General features: G+C 45.3%; 1 protein-coding gene across 3 annotated transcripts in view; it reads right to left on the bottom strand.

The window, feature by feature from the left end:
- Kremen1 (kringle containing transmembrane protein 1) overlaps positions 1-17,643 on the bottom strand; it is a 66,050-nt gene that overhangs the window by 25,357 nt on the left and 23,050 nt on the right. For all 3 annotated transcript variants that reach the window (XM_042667683.1, XM_042667682.1, XM_042667684.1), the window contains exon 3: positions 13,105-13,196. In XM_042667683.1, the coding sequence (XP_042523617.1) occupies positions 13,105-13,196 (92 nt within the window). The remainder of the gene's footprint in view (positions 1-13,104; positions 13,197-17,643) is intronic.

Raw genomic sequence — 17,643 nt, 5'->3', positions numbered from 1 at the left:
GGCACTGTCCCTGGGTTTTGTGTGTGTGTGTGTGTGTGTGTGTGTGTGTTCAAGGCTAGTGCTCTTGCACTTGAACCACAGCTTTACTTGTTGTTGTTTTTTAATGGTTAATTGGAAATAAGAGTCTCATGATTTATCTTGCCTGGCTGGCCACAAACCACAATCCTCAGATCTCAGTCTCCTGAGTAGCTAGCATTACAGACATGAGCCACTGGCTCCCAGCAAGACCTTGTCCTTTTTTTTTTTTTGGTGGTGGTGTGACTTGAACTCTGGGCCTGAGTTCTGTCCCTGAGCTCTTCAGCTCAAGGAGAGCGCTTGAGTCAGTGTCACTTCTGGTTTTCTGGTGGTTTACTGGAGATAAAAGTCTCACAGACTTTCCTGCCCAGGCTGGCTTTGAAACTCCATCCTCAGATCTCAGCCTCCAGAGTAGCTAGGATTACATGTGTGAGCCACGGATGCCTGGCTAAGACCGTGTCTTTTAAGAAAGGAAGAAAAATTCTAAAAAAAAGGAGAAAAATTAAAAAATAAGCAATTTCTAAATTTTAAATGGTGACCCTTCTACATGTCACCTCACATAACTAACTATGTGGTCATCCACCCCAGCTGTCTGAGATCGTGGTACTTAGATTCAAGGAGCCTCATTTTACTCAATGGCCTAGTGGTGCAACTTAAGATATGCCCAAGAGAAGCCAGGAGGTGCTTCCTATAAGTGAAAAGGTGAGAGCTTCCAACCTAGGAAGGACAGGAAATGTCCCATGCTGAGCCTGCGGAGACCCAGGTAGCAAGGAGTCTTCTATGGGTGAACTTGTGAGGAAGGGAAAGGAAGCTGTGCTAGTTTTGCTGTCACAGGACGAATGGCGAAAGCTAAAGCCGCAGTGTGTGGGAAGCACTCAGCTCAGACGGGAAAGGCGTTAACCCGTGCGTGTTTATGGTGCCAGGCATCCACAGGGGGTCTTGGGACAGATCCCTTGCCAATCAGGGTCACCGCTCTAACTCGTTATCATAAGTTATGAAGCCCCTGCCATGATGAACAAGGGGTCCATTTGTATGTTAACATGATTTTTTTTTAGACACTATAAGTGATTTCTCTTCTTGGGCAAGAGGAGAAAACTTAAGCCAGCCACAGGACTCTAGTGAACAAGGACAGGAGAACAAATATCGTTTTTCACAGGGACTTTTCCTCCCTGTTTCTGGGAAGAGCCATGGGTGGGACACAGTCTGGAAATCCTCTCAGTTGACCCATAATGCTTTTGAAGACAATATGACGTGTCTTCTCCGGCGAGACTCAGAGCCACACTTTCCAGTACGAGTCAGAGGCTGACCCTGTCTCAGAGGTCCCCCTCCTGGTGCCCAGAGCTGTGAGGGACTAACGAGGGGCTGCGAATGTGGCTTAGTGGTAGGGTGCTTGCCTAGCATGCATGAAGCCCCAGGTTTGATTCCTTAGTACGACATAAACAGAAAAGGCCAGAAGTGGTGCTGTGGCTCAAGTGGTAGAGCTCTAACCTTGGACAAAAAAGCTCAAGGACTATGCCCAGGCCCTGAGTTCAAGCCTAAAGATTGGTAAGAAAAAAAGAAAAAGAAAAAGAATTCATTGTTGCCAGATGTGGTGGCACATACTCGGGAGACAGAGGCAGGAGGATTGTAGGTTTGAAGCCAGCCTAGCTTACATTGTGAGACCTTATCTCAAAACCCCCCTAGGAAACAAAAACAGTACAGAAATGTTGTGCTTGCTTAGAATATACAGGGCCCTGTTTAAAAAAGAAAAAGAAAAATTAAAGTAATTCAGTCTTGAATGACAAAGAGTCACTTTCATTTAGCTTCCCATTGAAGGAACATGGAAGGAAGGAAGGAAAAAAGGAAGAAAGGAAGGAAGGAAGGAAGGAAGGAAGGAAGGAAGGAAGGAAGGGCATTAATAGGTACTCATTTAGGACTGAGGGCATAGCTAAGGGATAGAGCAACTGCCTAGGCAATTCGAGGCCCTAAACCCCAGTTCTACCAAAAGAAAAGAAGACAGGGACACCAAGGAGAAAAAAGCCTGGCATGGGAACCTGCAGGCCTGGAGTTCCCTGACTTCCAGTTCCTGATGGCAGCTTCTAGTCAAGGCCAGGTTAGCCTGGTCTCTTCTTTGTCTCCTTCCCGACTTCATAGGGGCTAGTGCTTTGTGTGAAATGCAAGCGCTGAGTATTTTAAGATCCACATAAAAACAGTGATATTTTACTTTCCTATTTTTCAGCAAGTTGTTCTTGTTGGTTGATGAATAATGATAGCCTCCTTTGACATAATGACAATAAACTCTCTATGCAGCACATGCCATCTGCCCTGTCTGTGGTATTTACTTTACGTACACTATCTCCCTGTGTTTTCACAAGAATCCTTTGAAGCCTGTGTTATTTACTTTTCTCCTATTGATGAAATTGAGCTTAGAAAGGCTGTGGGTGTGGTCAGTGGTAGTACAAGATGTTGGTTTTATCCAGCATTGCTGGTGGTTCAGCAGGCTGAGATCTGCAGATCAAGGGTAAAAGCCAGCCTGGGCAGAACAGTCTGTGAGACTCTTATGTCTAGTTAACCAACAAGAAGCTGGAACTGGAGGCATGGTTCAAGTGGTAGAGCTCCAGCCAGAAGCAAAAAAAGCTGAGTAAGAGCTTGAGGCTCTGAGTTCAAGCTTCAGTGCTCAAGCACAAAAAACAGGGGATGGAGGAAGGGAAAGAAAGGAGGAGGGAAGAAGAGAGAGGAGGGGAAAAGAAAGGGGAAAAGGGAAGAAAAGGACCAAAGAGAGATGGATGCCTTCTTTTTAAGGTTCTTGGGACATGGGGGCTGGGTTATGTGATACACCTATGTCCTTCCAGTACGTTCTTACTCAGGTTACAGTGAGTGAGTAAATTCTAGCCTTAGCAACCAAACAACTACCAGACACAGAAGCATGCCCTCTGAAGTGAAAGCTCAATCTGAACGTAAGTCTTCAGCCCTGGCCAGTCTGTTTCCATCCCACCACCCTCGGACCGGATCTTGGATACCTGCTTTAGAACACAGAAGCAAAATTCTTGTCTTTGGTTTTAGAAAGCTTTTCCAAGGCTCTGCAGAACTTTTTGTTTTGCTCTTGTAAATAAACATCCGCCTTTTCAAAAATGACACAACTCTTCTCTTCTTTTCAATCTCATGCCTGTGTCGACACAGCCTTCTGCTCTGGGGATCTCTAGTTGGTACCTCAGAGCCCAACACCAAGATGATGTCCTTAGGAGGGGACCGAGCACTCAATACTTCCTCCAAAGCTTCAACATGTACAGTGGGGATGCCTTACACTCTCCCACCACAGCCACAACTTTGGCTCCGCATCTGACGGCTGCCATCTTGGTCCACATCCTTCCCACGATGTGTCCCCAGCCCTAGCACTATAAATTTATTTATAAACATAACGTTCCTTGTCAGCCACTCAGATTCTTCACAGCCTGGAGTGTGAGAGTAACGCACATGAAGAAACATGCGCAGTGTTTCCTTCTTCTCTGAAGTTCTACCATTAAGGGCAGGTAGTAGGTGTTCCTAAAGACCGTGACCCCCACACAGCCTGGAGGTCTCTGTGCTGGCTCCCTGCAGGTGGGAGCTCCTTCTCTAACAGACTTCTGGTGGTTCATGTGGTTCAGTTTCCAGCGGCTAACAAGCCCCCACCCCGGTCCTGTACACGTCTCAGAATTGCTTTCCTCTCCTCTTAGATCTAGGCAGGCCTTAACACTGACTTTGACCTCTGATTCTTGCCTTGAGAAGATGGGGAGATCCCACTTCCTTTCTCAGGGAAGCCTGCCACCCCACATGAGGCCCCAGTATGCTTCTGGAATGAGAGGTCACCAGGTAGAGGCCAGAGGCCATGGTGGATATCAGGCTCCAGCAGAGAAGAACTGCCCGGTTGAAAGGCAGCCAGCCCACAGCGGAGCTCTAAGTCCCCAGGATTGAGGCGGCCTGTCACTCAGCCACAGACAAGTGACAAAGGGAATGACACAGCTGTGTTCCTGGGAAGAAGAGCTCCGTTTGTTGACTTGGACGCTATTTTTCAGGGCTACCACAAATATCCCGGGAAGGAACCCCAGAGTCATCGCTCTCTTCCTGCCCTTTCATCTCCATACACTCCTCTCTCATGGAGTGCTGCCTTCCTCCTTCAGGCATCTGGGGTTTAACCCTTCCTGTCTCCTCCTGCTGCCCAGTCCTTGTTCCCTGGATTGAGGAACCTAGACCACCCTCCTCTTTCCAAGGTCCCTTCCTCTGAGGTGTCCCGTGAACACACAGAGCTTTTCAGCACAGTGGCTCCATCCAGTCAACTCTGGCTTCCAATGTCTATTTCATATTCCAGGGAACCTGGATCCCAACCCCCTGGTTTGCCGCACGGCGCCCCTCCTTCAGGCCTCTGTCAGCCTGGCCCTGACCGGTCCAGCCCTGTTGGCTTTTCTCCCACCTTACTGAGTGCTCCTGTCTTTAGACATTCACAGCGTTCTACCTCATCAGTCAAGGGGGTGCCAGTGGCCAGTTGAGCCCTGTATTTATAACTCAGGTTCCTAATTACAGCGTAAGATTGAAGGCCTATTTCATACACTTAGGTGTGTTCTGCACAGCACATGCTAATGTCGGTTTTCAGAAGGCATCCTGCAGATCAAATAATTTTCCCTTCTTGAGTTACTAATACACTCCACACAAGTGTGTTGTATAGACTTTTGTATGACACTGAGGAACAAGTCCATTTGGTTCAGAAAGTCTGTGTTTTTTTTATGAGATATTAAATAACATCAGCTGCAGAAAACAGATTAATCAAGTCCATGCCAGGTCTGAAACTATAAAGCTGTCTTGTGTGAACAAATGTGAGGTCTCCTGTTGTCTCCAGAGCCCAGCGCCACCCCTGGCCCCACAGAATGGCCACCACGCTGCCTTAGCAGCTGGGGCACATACCAAGTCCTGTGGCCAGTTGGATGAAAGGGGGATGGATGGGAACAATAAGAACAAGAAGGTTTAGTGGGCATGCTGCCACAACCTTGCCAGCACTTCAGTGGCTACCTGGAGGGAGGTCTTGGACCTGATGGGATGGTTTGGTCTCAAGTGTTCCCCCAAAAGCTAGGAGTGTTTTGGCTTGGTGTTCAGCAGGTGGTACTATTCTGGGAGGTTTTTGGAACCTTAGGATGAGACCAAGCTGGAGGCAGTAGCTCACAGGGAGTGGGTCCTTGGGCCTCTGTCCCTGGAACCTTCCCCCAACCTGCTTCCATCCACCTTGAGGTGAAGGGCTCTTCTCTGCCCCCTATCCTCTACCCCTACAATGTTCTGCCCACGGGCATGGACTGAATGACCTCCAACAGAGTTCTCTGAAACTGTGAGTCAAAATAAAGCTTCCCTTCTTTAAGTTATTTCTGTCAGGCTTTGGTCCTAACTAATACACTGGGGGTTGTATGTATTTCATTCATTTAATATTCAAAATAGCTGTGGATGAGGAAACCAAAGGCTCAGAGAAGAGTCAGTGTGACTAAAGCTGCTCGAAGTCGAGTGGCTCTAGGGCCCATTTCCTTTCCACTGGCTGTGTTGTGTCTCCCTGGAAGAGAAAAGACTGGGATCAGGAGAACACAGCAAGCACCTGTTCCTGCCTCCTGTGCTAGGTGGGGGATGTGGAAACATTTGGCTCTTTCTCGGGGCTGCCAAGGACAGGCTTAGCGGGGCTGGAGAAGTAGCCATAAATTCCACCAGTGCCCCTCCACAAATACACATACAGTCCAAGAAGAGCATGCCTACTACACAAATGCCACTTCCAGAGAAACCCTACCGAGGCCTCATAGTTTAACCTCTCCTTCACAGAAATTCCAGAGCTGCCCCCATCCTGCCGACCACAGCCTCGTACTCACAGAAAGCCAGAATGAGCTGTATCAAAATGGGATTCTGACAATGCCATGTTTAAAAGATTCAGATGAACAAAAACACTAGGTAACTGTAAAATATAGAGATGAGGGACCAAAAACTTAGTCTAGAAAGTTTGCAGTTTTCGTGTTGTTTTCAGTACTCTTCTCTGGCCAACAACTGAGGAGAGAAAGAAAACTGACGCCCAGGGGTGTGTCTCTTGAGAGAGGAGAGACCTTGTGCCCTGGGAAAAGCTGCTGACCCAGTGTTTCCAGCCTTGAAACCCCTTTCCAGCTGAGAACAGCTGGGCAGGGACAACCCGCAGTGACAGCCCAGCACTCTGCAGAGTGGCTTGATTGCCCAGCTTCTTGGATATGGGGGCAGGCTGCTTTGCTCCTGGGGCTTAGAGAAATGACTTAGAGCTAACAGCGTGAACGGCAGACCTTCTGTCGCCACTGACTTAATCCTTTGGTTTCCAAGATGTCAAAAAGGCGGTCTTAATAATTCAGCATACTATCTGAATTTCAGACTTTAATTCCCAAACAATTCATAAAGAACATTCTGAGCAAGGGCCTCAACAGAAGCCCCCAATCTATCCCAAAGCCTCTGTTTTCAAAGAAATAAAGGCACCAGGGCTGTTCTTTTTTCTTTTCTTTCTTTTTTCTTTCTCTTTTTTTGGTGCCAGAACTAGGGCTTGAACCCTCGGAGCCGGGGTACTACCTCATAGCTTTTTCCATTCAAGACTGGTTCTCTATCACTTGAGCTACAATACCTCTTTCAGCTTTTTGTTGGCTAACTGGAGAAAAGAGTTTCATGGACTTTACTACCCCAATTGGGTTTGAACTGGGATCCTCAGATCTCAGCCTCCTGAGCTAAGATTATAGGCATAATTTACCAATGACCAGCTCTATTCAAACTCTTAACATAGTTTTCAAGACTTATTAGGGATCACAACTAGGAACTTTCAATTCCTGTGGGGTTTTTGTTTTTGGTTTTTGTCAGTTGTGGGGGGTGAACAGGGCCTAGGCACTAACTCTGAGTTTTTTCTGCACAAAGCTAGTCTTCTGGGCTTGGAAGGTGGCTCAGTGGTAGAGCGCTTGCCTTGCATGCATGAGGCCCTGGGTTCGATTCCTCAGCACCACATAAGCAAAAAGAAAAAAGCCAGAAGTGGAGCTGTGGCTCAAGTGGTAGAGAGCTAGCCTTAAGCTGAAGAGCTGAGGGACAGCGCCCAGGCCCCACAACCGACAAAAAAAAAAAAAAAAGAAGTATCACTTGGGCTGGGGTTGTAGATCAATCAGAGCACCAACCTAGCCCAGTCATGTAGGTCAATATGTCACAGATTTTAATCCAGACACTCTCTAAATGTTACATTAACATATTTTTAAATATTTTAAATTAATGTAAAAATTTATTTTTTACAGTGCATATAAGTAAGTAGATAAGCCTAGTGATGGCAGTTCCCAGCTATAATCAGAGCTACCTGAAGGCTGAGAAGGTGAGGATCAAGGTTTTTAAGACCCCTTCTGAATCCACAGCTGGGTCCAGTGGTACACCCCTGTCATCCCAATCTATGTGAAAGGCTGAGATTGCAGAGTCTGGTCAGAAAACGCCACAAGACTATCTCCATGGGGGAAGTTGGACACACACACACACACACACACACACACACACAGTGTTACACATCTACAGTCACACACACACACACACACACACACACACACACACACACACACACACACACACACACACACACACAACAGTGTTACACATCGTCCCAGCTACTCAAAGGCTAAAGTGGGAGGATCAATTGAGCCCAGGAATTCAAGACCAGCCCAGGGAGCATAAAACTACCATGCCATTATTGTGGCTAATAATACTAACTCCTTAGTATAATCTAAAATTAAATCTGATTCACATTTCTCTATTTCAAAAGATAATTTTTTATGGCTGAACTTGTAAGTAAATGTTGTTTGGCAAACAAAAACAGTCCTCACAGATGAGAAGGTAAATTTCTCATGCCCAGGGGCTGGGAAGGTGGTTTAGTGGTAGAGTGCTTGCCTAGCATGCATGAAGCCCTGGGTTCAATTCCTCTGTTCCACATCAACAGGAAAAGCCAGAAGTGGTGTTGTGGCTCAAGTGGTAGAGTTCTAGCCTTGAGAAAAAGCAGCTCAGGGACAGTACCCAGGTTCTGAGTTCAAGCACCAGGACTGACCCCTCCCCCCCAAAAAATTCTCATGCCCAGACCCCCAGCAGAATTTCTGTGGCCTTAGACCAAGCTAAGTGACACAAACAAACCTGTACTTGTCTTAAATGCCATTGCATTACACTCACAATTACATTACTTTTTTTTTTTTTTTTGGTCTAAGCAAGGCAAAATTGACTTCTGTGTAGAAGGGTGTGCCATCCACCAAAAATCTGGCAAACAAGCACCTACATTGCTTATTTTTTAAAATCCCTATAAAACTTTTATTAAGGAACTTATAAGTAAAATAGAGTAAAGCAAAAGCCATATGAAGGTCCATAAAAGCAAGTCCCTTTAAAAGCAATCTCAGTTGTGAGTATGAGGTTAACACAAGAAGAATATGTAGAGCTCTAGAGGTGGGATCCATAGGGTTAGTAAACTTGATGGCCTTGGACTTTGCTCTTCAAATCCATATTTCTCCTAATGCAATAAGATCTTGGGTTTTGACCCTGAATTACTCTCCTTGTAGCAGTACATGCTGATCCACCTCTGGAAGAGAGAGCAAAGTTCTAACTCTCTGTGCCCCTTCCAATCATAATTCATCTAGGCCTCTAGCTCGTAGCCTTCTCTTAACATGCCCAGGGGCAGAGGTTCCTCTCCACACAATGACCCACCATTCACTCAGATTCTGCTTTGTTCCTAAACATTCAGCCCCCCAGCCTCCTGCTGGGCCTGGTGCATTCAGTATGAACTTTCCAGGAACCTGCTCATGTCACAGGCCTTTTCCTGCATGACAAGTTCAATGCTAGTCATGAATAGTGGGCTTTACACAGAGGCTTAGAACTATTCATAAAAATGATGACTCCACACCCAGAAATAGTGAAAAACTGGCCTAAAAGAGGCAGGCTGTATCTCTATTAAATCTACCAGGGTATTACCCAGGACTCTTGCTATAAATAGCATGCAAGTTTTTCTCTGCCATACTAATCAAACATACTAGAAACACAATAGTCTGCCAGATTCAAAGTGAGGGGGAATGTGGCTTGATGGGGAATCCTGGTACCCACAGAGTGAAGGCTTTTCTAAAGAACTAAAGCCACATAGGGCTTAGCCCCTACCCCCCAAACCAGGCACTATTGGGTTCTCATTCTCTCCTGATGGTTCCACATCCAGATCACTTGAGAGTTATAGAAGAAAAAGTGAAAGCCATGTTGAATTTTCTGTCTTTGGAATGGTGAAGAGTTTCTGGCGAGTCTTGCATTTGTATTGTATGGGGTGTATTGTATTGTATTGTATGGAGTATTTGTATTATTTTTCTATCATTCTCCCTTCTGTAGCTGACTATCAATGACTGCATGAAGCAGCTCCTGTTGGCGCGGGATATATTTTGTAAGTGTGGTTGAAGATTATCTTTGCAAATCAAAATGCCCAGATTCAATCCCCTCTTCATCATTCCTGAGAGAATGGCACAGGCTGGTAGGAAAAGACCATCTTTGTATAGAGCAAATGGACCGAGGAAAATCTGCTTTCCTCTCCTCTGCCCCTTTCCTCTTTATACAACTAGAGCCAAATGAGGTTTTTTTGTTTTTTTTTTTTTCATTTTGAAAATCTGATTAAGCAGCTTGAGCAACAGCTCATTCTTATGGTCTTTACTGCTTTCTCATGTGGGCACAGGATAACGGCCCACTCAAGCTGGAAGGATCGCAAAGCTGTCAGGCAGCGGTGAGGCTCAAGGCAGGAGCTACAAAAGGTGATCCTACAGTGCTGGGCCTGTAGCGCTAGTCAGGACCCTTTCTTTCCCCCCAGAGGCACCAGAATTCACTGCAGCTTCAGGCACAGAGAAGAGGAATCCCAGACTTCCATGACACCTTGTCCTGAGAAACAGAAGGGGAAGCAGATGAAGAGTGGCCTGTGGGAAGGAAAAGTAAGCTAGTGGACTAGTTATGAGTGAAAACTCCTTTGCTTACATTTGGGAACTGAGAAACTTTGTTCTTCTGGCATGTTTGAAAGTATCTTCTAGCCAGGCTAGAAGTGGGCTGGTGGCTCACCCTTGTAATCCTAGCTACTCAGGAGGCTGAGATCTGAGGACTATGGTTCAAAGCCAGCCCGGGCAGGAAAGTCTATGAGACTCTGATCTCCAATAAACCACCAGAAAACCGGAAGTGGCACTGTGGCTCAACTGGAGAGCACTAGCCTTGAGCTGAAGAGCTGAGGTCCAGCACCCAGGCCCAGAGTTTAAGCTCCGTGACTGACCAAAAAAAAAAAAAAAAAAAATCTAGCAGGGCACCATTGGCTCATGACTGTAATCCTAGCTACTCGGGAAGCTGAGATGTGAGCATCACGGTTTGAAGCCAGCCTGGATAGGAAAGTCTGTGAGACTCTTATCTCCAATGAACCACCAGAAAACCAGAAGTGGCACTGTGGCTCAAAGTGGTAAAGTGGTAGAGTGCTAGCCTTGAGCACAAAAGCTCACGGAGTGTCTAAGCCTTGACTTCAACTCCATGATCACCTCCCAACCCCCTGCCCCCAAAAATCTTCTGAGGCTGGGTTTAGCACAATGGCACAGCAAATGACTAGCATGTACAACACCCCGGGTTCAACTCTCAGCACTGCAAACAAATCATAATAATCATTGTAATCATGATTATGATTATTATTTTGTAGATGTATGTGAAATGACATCAATAGACTTTTTAAACAAGTCTCTACATCCACAGGCTCTGCCTTATTTATGGGTTCCACATCTCCAGATTCAAGCCCAGACTGAAAATATTCGAGAAACCCCCCGCATCTGCAGTGAACATGCTCAGGATCTTTCTTGTCTCAACCTCTAAACAATAACATCAGCATTCTAAGCTATCAGAGGTGGTTTACAGTGTGGGGAAGATGGGCACAGGTCTCTGCGAAGCACTGCATGGTTACTAAGGTCCTGAGCATCCCAGATAGTGAGGGAGAGGAAGAACAGCATGTTTAAAGGCCAATCTGGATTTATGTTTCCATACTGTAAGCCTTTTGTGAAACCTGGCTACAATATTTTCTACTTTGTTTTCAAATATCTTAAAAAGTTATTTTTTCTCAGGAAATGAAAACATGGCTTTTGGTGGTGTTATTGGTGGTGGTGGTTGTTTTTGTTTTTCTGGAGGGGTAAAGGGGGTGCATAGGAAGGGAGGGAGGAAGCATGACCAAATGCAATCATGCTATTCAATATACAGTATGTAGAAAATGACCTATGTAACTCTTGGGTAGGGATGGGAGGGGGAAAGAAAAGGAAGAGGTGACATTGTCCAAAAAAAGAAAAGTACCCATTACCTCATTTACAAAAGGGTAGCCCCTCTGTACAATACATTAATAGTAACAATAAAGTGATTTTAAAAATAATAATAAAAGGGAGATAATAATTTTTTTTTGCCAGTCTTGGGGCTTGAACTCAGGGCCTAGGCACTGTCCTGAGCTTCTTTTACTCAAAGCTATCATTCTACCACTTGAGCCAAAGCACAACTTCTGGCCTTTTCTGTATATGTGGTACTGAGGAATTGAACCTAGGGCTTCATGCATGCTAGACAAGTACTCTACCACAAAGCCACATTCCCAGCCTGAGAGATAATGATTTTTAAAAAGTTATTTTTTTTATTGGTTTTGATTTAATCTATGCTAGTCCAGAACTTGCCATCCTTCTGTCTCAGCATCCTGAGTTCTGGGACTATAGGTGTATACCACCATGCCAAGTTTTGTTTTTGTTTTTATTTTTTTTTTGTCACTCATGGGCCTGAACTCTGGGCCTGGGCGCTGTCCCTCAGCTCTTCAGCTCAAGGCTAGCGCTCTACCACTTGAGCCACAGCACCACTTCTGGTTTTTTCTGCTTATGTGTTGCTGAGGAATTGAACCAAGGGCCTCATGCATGCAAGGCAAGCACTCTACCACTGAGCCACCTTCCCAGCCTCCATGCCAAGTTTTAAAGTACCTTATTTTTTCTTTTGGTGCCAGTTTTGGGGCTTGAGCTCATGGCCCTGAGTTTTATCCAGTCTAGGCTAGTGCTCTACCAATTGAGGCATAGTGCCACTTCCAGCTTTTTGGGTCATTACTTGGAGCTAAGAGTCTCATGGACTTTCCTGCCCAGGCTGGCTTTGACCTGTGATCCTCAGATCTTAGCCTCCTGAGTCCCTAGGATAATAGGCATGAGCCACCAGCTAAAGTATCTTTTTTAAGATTCCGTTTTTGGGTGCCAGTGGCTCACACCTGTAATCCTAGTAACTCAGAAGGCTGACATCTGAGGATCACAGCAGGAAAATCTGTGAGGCTCTTAGCTCCAATTAACTACCAGAAAATGGGAAGTGTGCTGTGGCTCAAAGTGGTGGAGCACTAGCCTTCAGTGGAAAAAGTCCAGGGACAGTGCCCAAGCCCTGAGTTCAACTCCCATGACCACCACCATCACCACCAACAACAACAAAAGATTCCCTCTATACTTTCTACTCTCTGGGGACTAAGGTGTCCTTTTGTACTTTGCATATAACTGAGTAAATAAAATGACAAGGAAACAAGCCCTTTAATAAGAGACTGAAGAAACTGGGCTGTGAATTATTATCTTCGGAAACAACAGAATATTTTATACTAATGTGAGTAAAAGAACTACCATCTGGCCTGTGTATGATATTTATCAAGTTATCTATTAAGTATCATTTTTCAGGGGACTAAAGCCAAATAAAACTAAGTAATAACAAGTATTATATCTTAGTTTTGGTGTGCCTCAGGAGGTTTGCTAAAAAAACAAAAACAAACAAACAAAAAACCTCATTCAAAAAATACATTTCAGAAAGTGTAAAATACCATCTTTTCCCTGCACCTTGCTATTGAGTTGCTGCCTCTTTCCTCAGCAGCATGAAGAGCTGACCAAAGCTGGGCTCACCACCTGGGGAACACACCATAGAAGTGGTCCCATTCCTCAAACACTTCGGGCCAGGATACCTGTCTTTGTACCTCCTTAGGAAACCCACTGGCCTGGCTACATGTGCTCTGCCCCATGGAACTTGGGACCCGTAAACCACGGGAAGGCGCAATGGTCTTACTCTGGCAGGCAGGAATCTCACAGTACTTCCAGTAGACGCCATCCTCATGTTCTGCCACATAGCACCAGGGGCTCACATCTCCATCCGGGTTCCTGTTGGGGAATATGACACAATGAATGACACTGTAACTGTTTCAAGCCAACCTGGTGTTCAGGTTGTGTTGTGTGTTGTGGTTTGTGTGTATGTGTATGTGTGCGTGCGTGTGCGTGTGTGTGTGTGTGTGTGTGTGTGTGTGTGTGTGTGTATGTGAGATACTGGGGTTTGAATTTAGGGGTTCTGCTTGCTCTATAGGCCAGCACTTTGATCTGAATCTAAATATTGTAAGAGTTGAGTGAGCACAGCTGCTCGCAACACTGCCCTGGGTATATCCACTGACACCAACAGTTCGAATGGCAATCTGGGAATTAGCATCAAAGAACCTAAAAATAAAAAACGAACAAAAAAAGCTTTCTTCTTTGTAGTACTAGGACCTAAACTCAAGACCTTGCACTTTAGTAGGCAGGTGCTCTACCATATGAGCCATGCCCCAGCCCAAAAGATGCAAAGTCTTTGGCAATTTCTTTCTTTTTTTCTTTTTTCTTTTTGGGTCTGGTCGTGGGGCCTGAACTCTGGACCTGGGCACTGTCCCTCAGCTCTTCAGCTCAAGGCTAGCGCTCTACTACTCGAGCCACAGCACCACTGCCAGATTTTTCTGCTTATGTGGTGCTGAGGAATGGAACCCAGGGCCCCATGCACGTAAGGCAAGCACTCTACCACTGAGCCACCTTCCCAGCCCCAATAACAATTTTTAAAATTAAAAAAAAAATACATGTATGTTATGCAGCTAGGGCAAATGTACTACAGAGAACTGCCTTCAACATGGAAAGATAATCATGAAGTCTCTTTGGTTTTGTGTGTGTGTGCCAGTCCTAGGGCTTGAACTCAGGCCCTGTACTCTGTCACTGAGCTTTTTAACTCAAGGCTATTGCTCTACTACTTAAGCCAAAGCTCCACTTCCAGCTTTTTAGTAATTTACAGGAGATGAGTCTCACATTTTCCTCCCCAGGCTGGCTTTGAACCATAATCCTTAGACCTCAGACTTCTGAGTAGCTAGGATGACAGGTGTGAACCATTGGCACTCAGTTTTGTTTTTTACAGGTACTTATATGATCCTAGATGAAGCTGGTTGTGGTGGCACATGCCTGTAATCACAGCACTCAGGAAGCTGTGAAATGTATTTAGAGAAGGATATACACTAGACTCTTAAAAGTATTTATCTGGCCAGATGCTGGTGGCTCACACCTGTAATGGTACCTCCTCAGGAGGCTGAAATCTGAGGCTCACAGTTTGAAGCCAGTCTGGGCAGAAAAGTCCCCGTGAGATTCTTATCTCCAATTAACCTCTCAAAAAACAAAACAAAAAAACTGAAAGTGGAGTTGTGGCTCAAAGTGATAGAGCTAGGGTAGCCTTGAGCAAAAGAGCTCAAGGACAGCACCCAGGCCCTGAGTTTAGGCCTCACAATCAATTTTTAAAAAGTATTTATCTGTAGGTGATAACACTATGGAAGATTTTATAACAGGGCCTTAACAGTTGCTGGACTCCTTCAGTTGACTCCTTCCTTGGGCCCATAAATTAACTCAAAGCAGGATAAAAGCTAGGCATTCCAGCCTCTACTTTTTACTATGTCCTTTGCCCTGGGCCAATCTCTCAGGCAGTGCATTTGCCACTATCTTGGAATTCAGGAAAAACTGCCAGGTGTCTATGATTCATACCGTAATAAACCCCATCATGGAAGAACTTCCAAGACCACCAGAAGAAACACCCCGCCTGTGTACCGGGTGTACTAGCAATTCTGCACACCTCATCCCTTGCCCCCAATTCCTCCTCCTGTTTAAGACTTCAGGAAGTCTGGGGAATAGGGAGGAGAATGGGTGAGAAGAGAAATGCTCCGCCAGTGCGCGGTCATAAATCTCCTTTCCCTGCCTTCACCATGGCTTATCTTTCAGTTGGTTTGTTGGGGTGAGTAGCTGGATCTGACTTATAAAATCTGAGTCTGGGTTTGAGGTCTAAAATGCCCTATAACAATTAAAATTTTCCCCCTCTTCTTCATTTTCTTACTTCCTCAACAATGAGCATTTCAAGTGTGCGATTTTTTAACAGTAAAGTCCCCATGGTACAGATTCCTCTGCTAAGCTCCCACCAGGATGTGACTGGCCAATTCCTGTTCCACAGAACTGGGTCCTGCTCCTTCCTCCAAGCTCAGACCCCTGTCATGCTGGCACTCACTTCTGATTATTTAAAAAAAAAAAAAACAATTACTTCCTCATCCCTTAATAAGAACAGCTTGGAGTTTCAACTGTGAGATGTCATGACAGTAAATGGTGGCACAGCTGAAGAGCACTGGCAAATGGGGGTGGGGGTGGGGGCTGCTGCAGGCTACACAGGAAAGCCTCCCCTCCCTTCACTACTTCCCAAGCCCCTTCACTGGACTCAGAATGCTAGAAACCTGACACGCTAGCTAGGGCGGAAACGGGCATAAAGACCCTGTAACCCCTATCGGGCCTGAGCGGATAAGACTATTGTGTGGCCTAAAAGATAAGTTTCCTGGAGGCACAAAGGGTCCTTTTATTTCTTGTGCCCAAAGGCAGGTGCCAGTGCCAGCCCTGCTCTTCCCCAGTCTCTGCCTCCCCTTTAATCCAGATACTTCAGCCCATCCCGGGGAAATGTGTTCCCATCACTCGCCAACTCCCAGCCATCTCAGATGTGATGCGGCTGAGAGACGAAAGACAAACACGGTGTCGGGTGTCAGCTGAGAAATCAAAGTAGGAGAACTTGTATAAAAGCCCTTCTTTAGACAGTATTTCACTGTCATTTTCCTCCCTTTATTCACTGGTCAGCTTTGATGTCGTATTGGATAAAGCTCTTAGAAAAACAACTGTTTATTATCAATGTCAAAGCCATTCTGAAAAGCATCAGAGTAGCTTAATAAAAAACCCCGCAAATTCATCCTTACTTCACTGTAACCCTGAAACAAAAGACCTGGACTTTGATGTGATAATCACCAATTTCAGCCTCTCGGTTTGAAGAATAAACTGGTAATTCAGGTATGTACATTCCTTGGAATCAAAAGGTCAGGAGAAAGGTGCTCCTAGACATGGTGCTGTCCTACAGGGGGGACAATATTCTTCATAAAAATTCAGCCTCATTGGAAATTAACAATGTACCTTAAGAACAGCTCTTTGAGAAGGCTTGAGAAAGAAAGAAAATATGGAATACCCAACAGCCTCCTGCCAGGAGACACTTTAGGGGCTGGGGTTCAGCTCAGTGGTAGAGGCCTTCCCAGCCCTGCATCACAAACAAGAACAGAAATATGCTAGAACAAGAAGCCAAGAAATTATGAAAAAAAATTATTTTCTGGGCCTAAGCATTCTCCCCAACTCAACCTAACCTCAACCTAACTATTCCTATGAATAGAAAAATTAGGGGAAGGTAATATACCAGAAATAGAGTGGGACTAATTTCTTTCATTTATGCAAAAAAATTAAATCAATATGTACAACTTTGAAAACAAAATGAAAAAGAGTTGTGTAACGAGCATATGTAACTTGAACAGGAAAATTCAAAAGAACAAAATGGGAGGCAGTTCATACACAGCAGCAGGATTCAGGGAGGACTTCCAGGAAAGAGGAAAAATGAGAGCTGCACTACTTCAGCAGTAAACATCTGTAGCATTTGAAAAAAAAAAAAAACCAACATTTGAAGAACAAACTTTTGATGCTTTTATAATAGAGCAAAAACAAACGGGGGGGGGAGAGGGATGGTACCGGGGGAACAGGTGATAGAGAAAACTAAAGGTACAAGGAGAAGAAAAACCTCAGACTGCAGCCTGGTGACTTCATCATAGCCACGAGGACCCTGGCTTGTTAGCCAAGGTTTGTGGAAGGCAGAAGGCAAGCGAGGGGCCTGCATAACACGGGAAGCTAGGTGTTGGCTCAGCTGCATCAATAGTGCCATGGGGTTGGGATATCCACATACCATCGGAAGCAGGACAGAGTATGGAGCTCAGCAATCATTTTCCCCTGTCTCAATGGCTCAAGAGGCTATAGTTGCACCTGTCCGAATAATGATCAGATTCAACACACTGAGTAACCATGAGTCATGCTATCAGAATCTTGGGAGAAGTAGCTAAAGGGCAGAGCCAAAGGTGCTTAGAATCCTTGTTCTCATTCCTACATACCAGTGATTCTTAACTTGCATTCAGTCACACACTACTGAGGATCTGATCAAAGCCATGTATCATCTCCATAAAGAAGCCATTGAGTACTCATGGACTTGAGAGTTAAAAGTTCCTGCAAAGCTGGGCGCTGGCTGCTCATGCCTGTAATCCTAATTTCTCAGAGTTCAAGACCCGTGACTGACAAAAAAAAAAAAAGTTCCTGCAATCCTAGCAGGGAGGCTGAAGAAAGGAAGATCGCTTGAACTCAGGACTTCAAGTTTCAAGTTAGCTTGGGCAACAGAGTAAGACCTTCACTCAACAATAACAACAAAATCCCTTAGCTG

Source organism: Dipodomys spectabilis, unplaced genomic scaffold (genome assembly GCF_019054845.1).
Source record: "Dipodomys spectabilis isolate Male_0828 unplaced genomic scaffold, ASM1905484v1 ptg000416l, whole genome shotgun sequence".
Taxonomy (NCBI): domain Eukaryota; kingdom Metazoa; phylum Chordata; class Mammalia; order Rodentia; family Heteromyidae; genus Dipodomys; species Dipodomys spectabilis.
The sequence above is the reverse complement of the archived record's forward strand: the minus strand, read 5'-3'. Positions and strand labels throughout refer to the sequence as shown.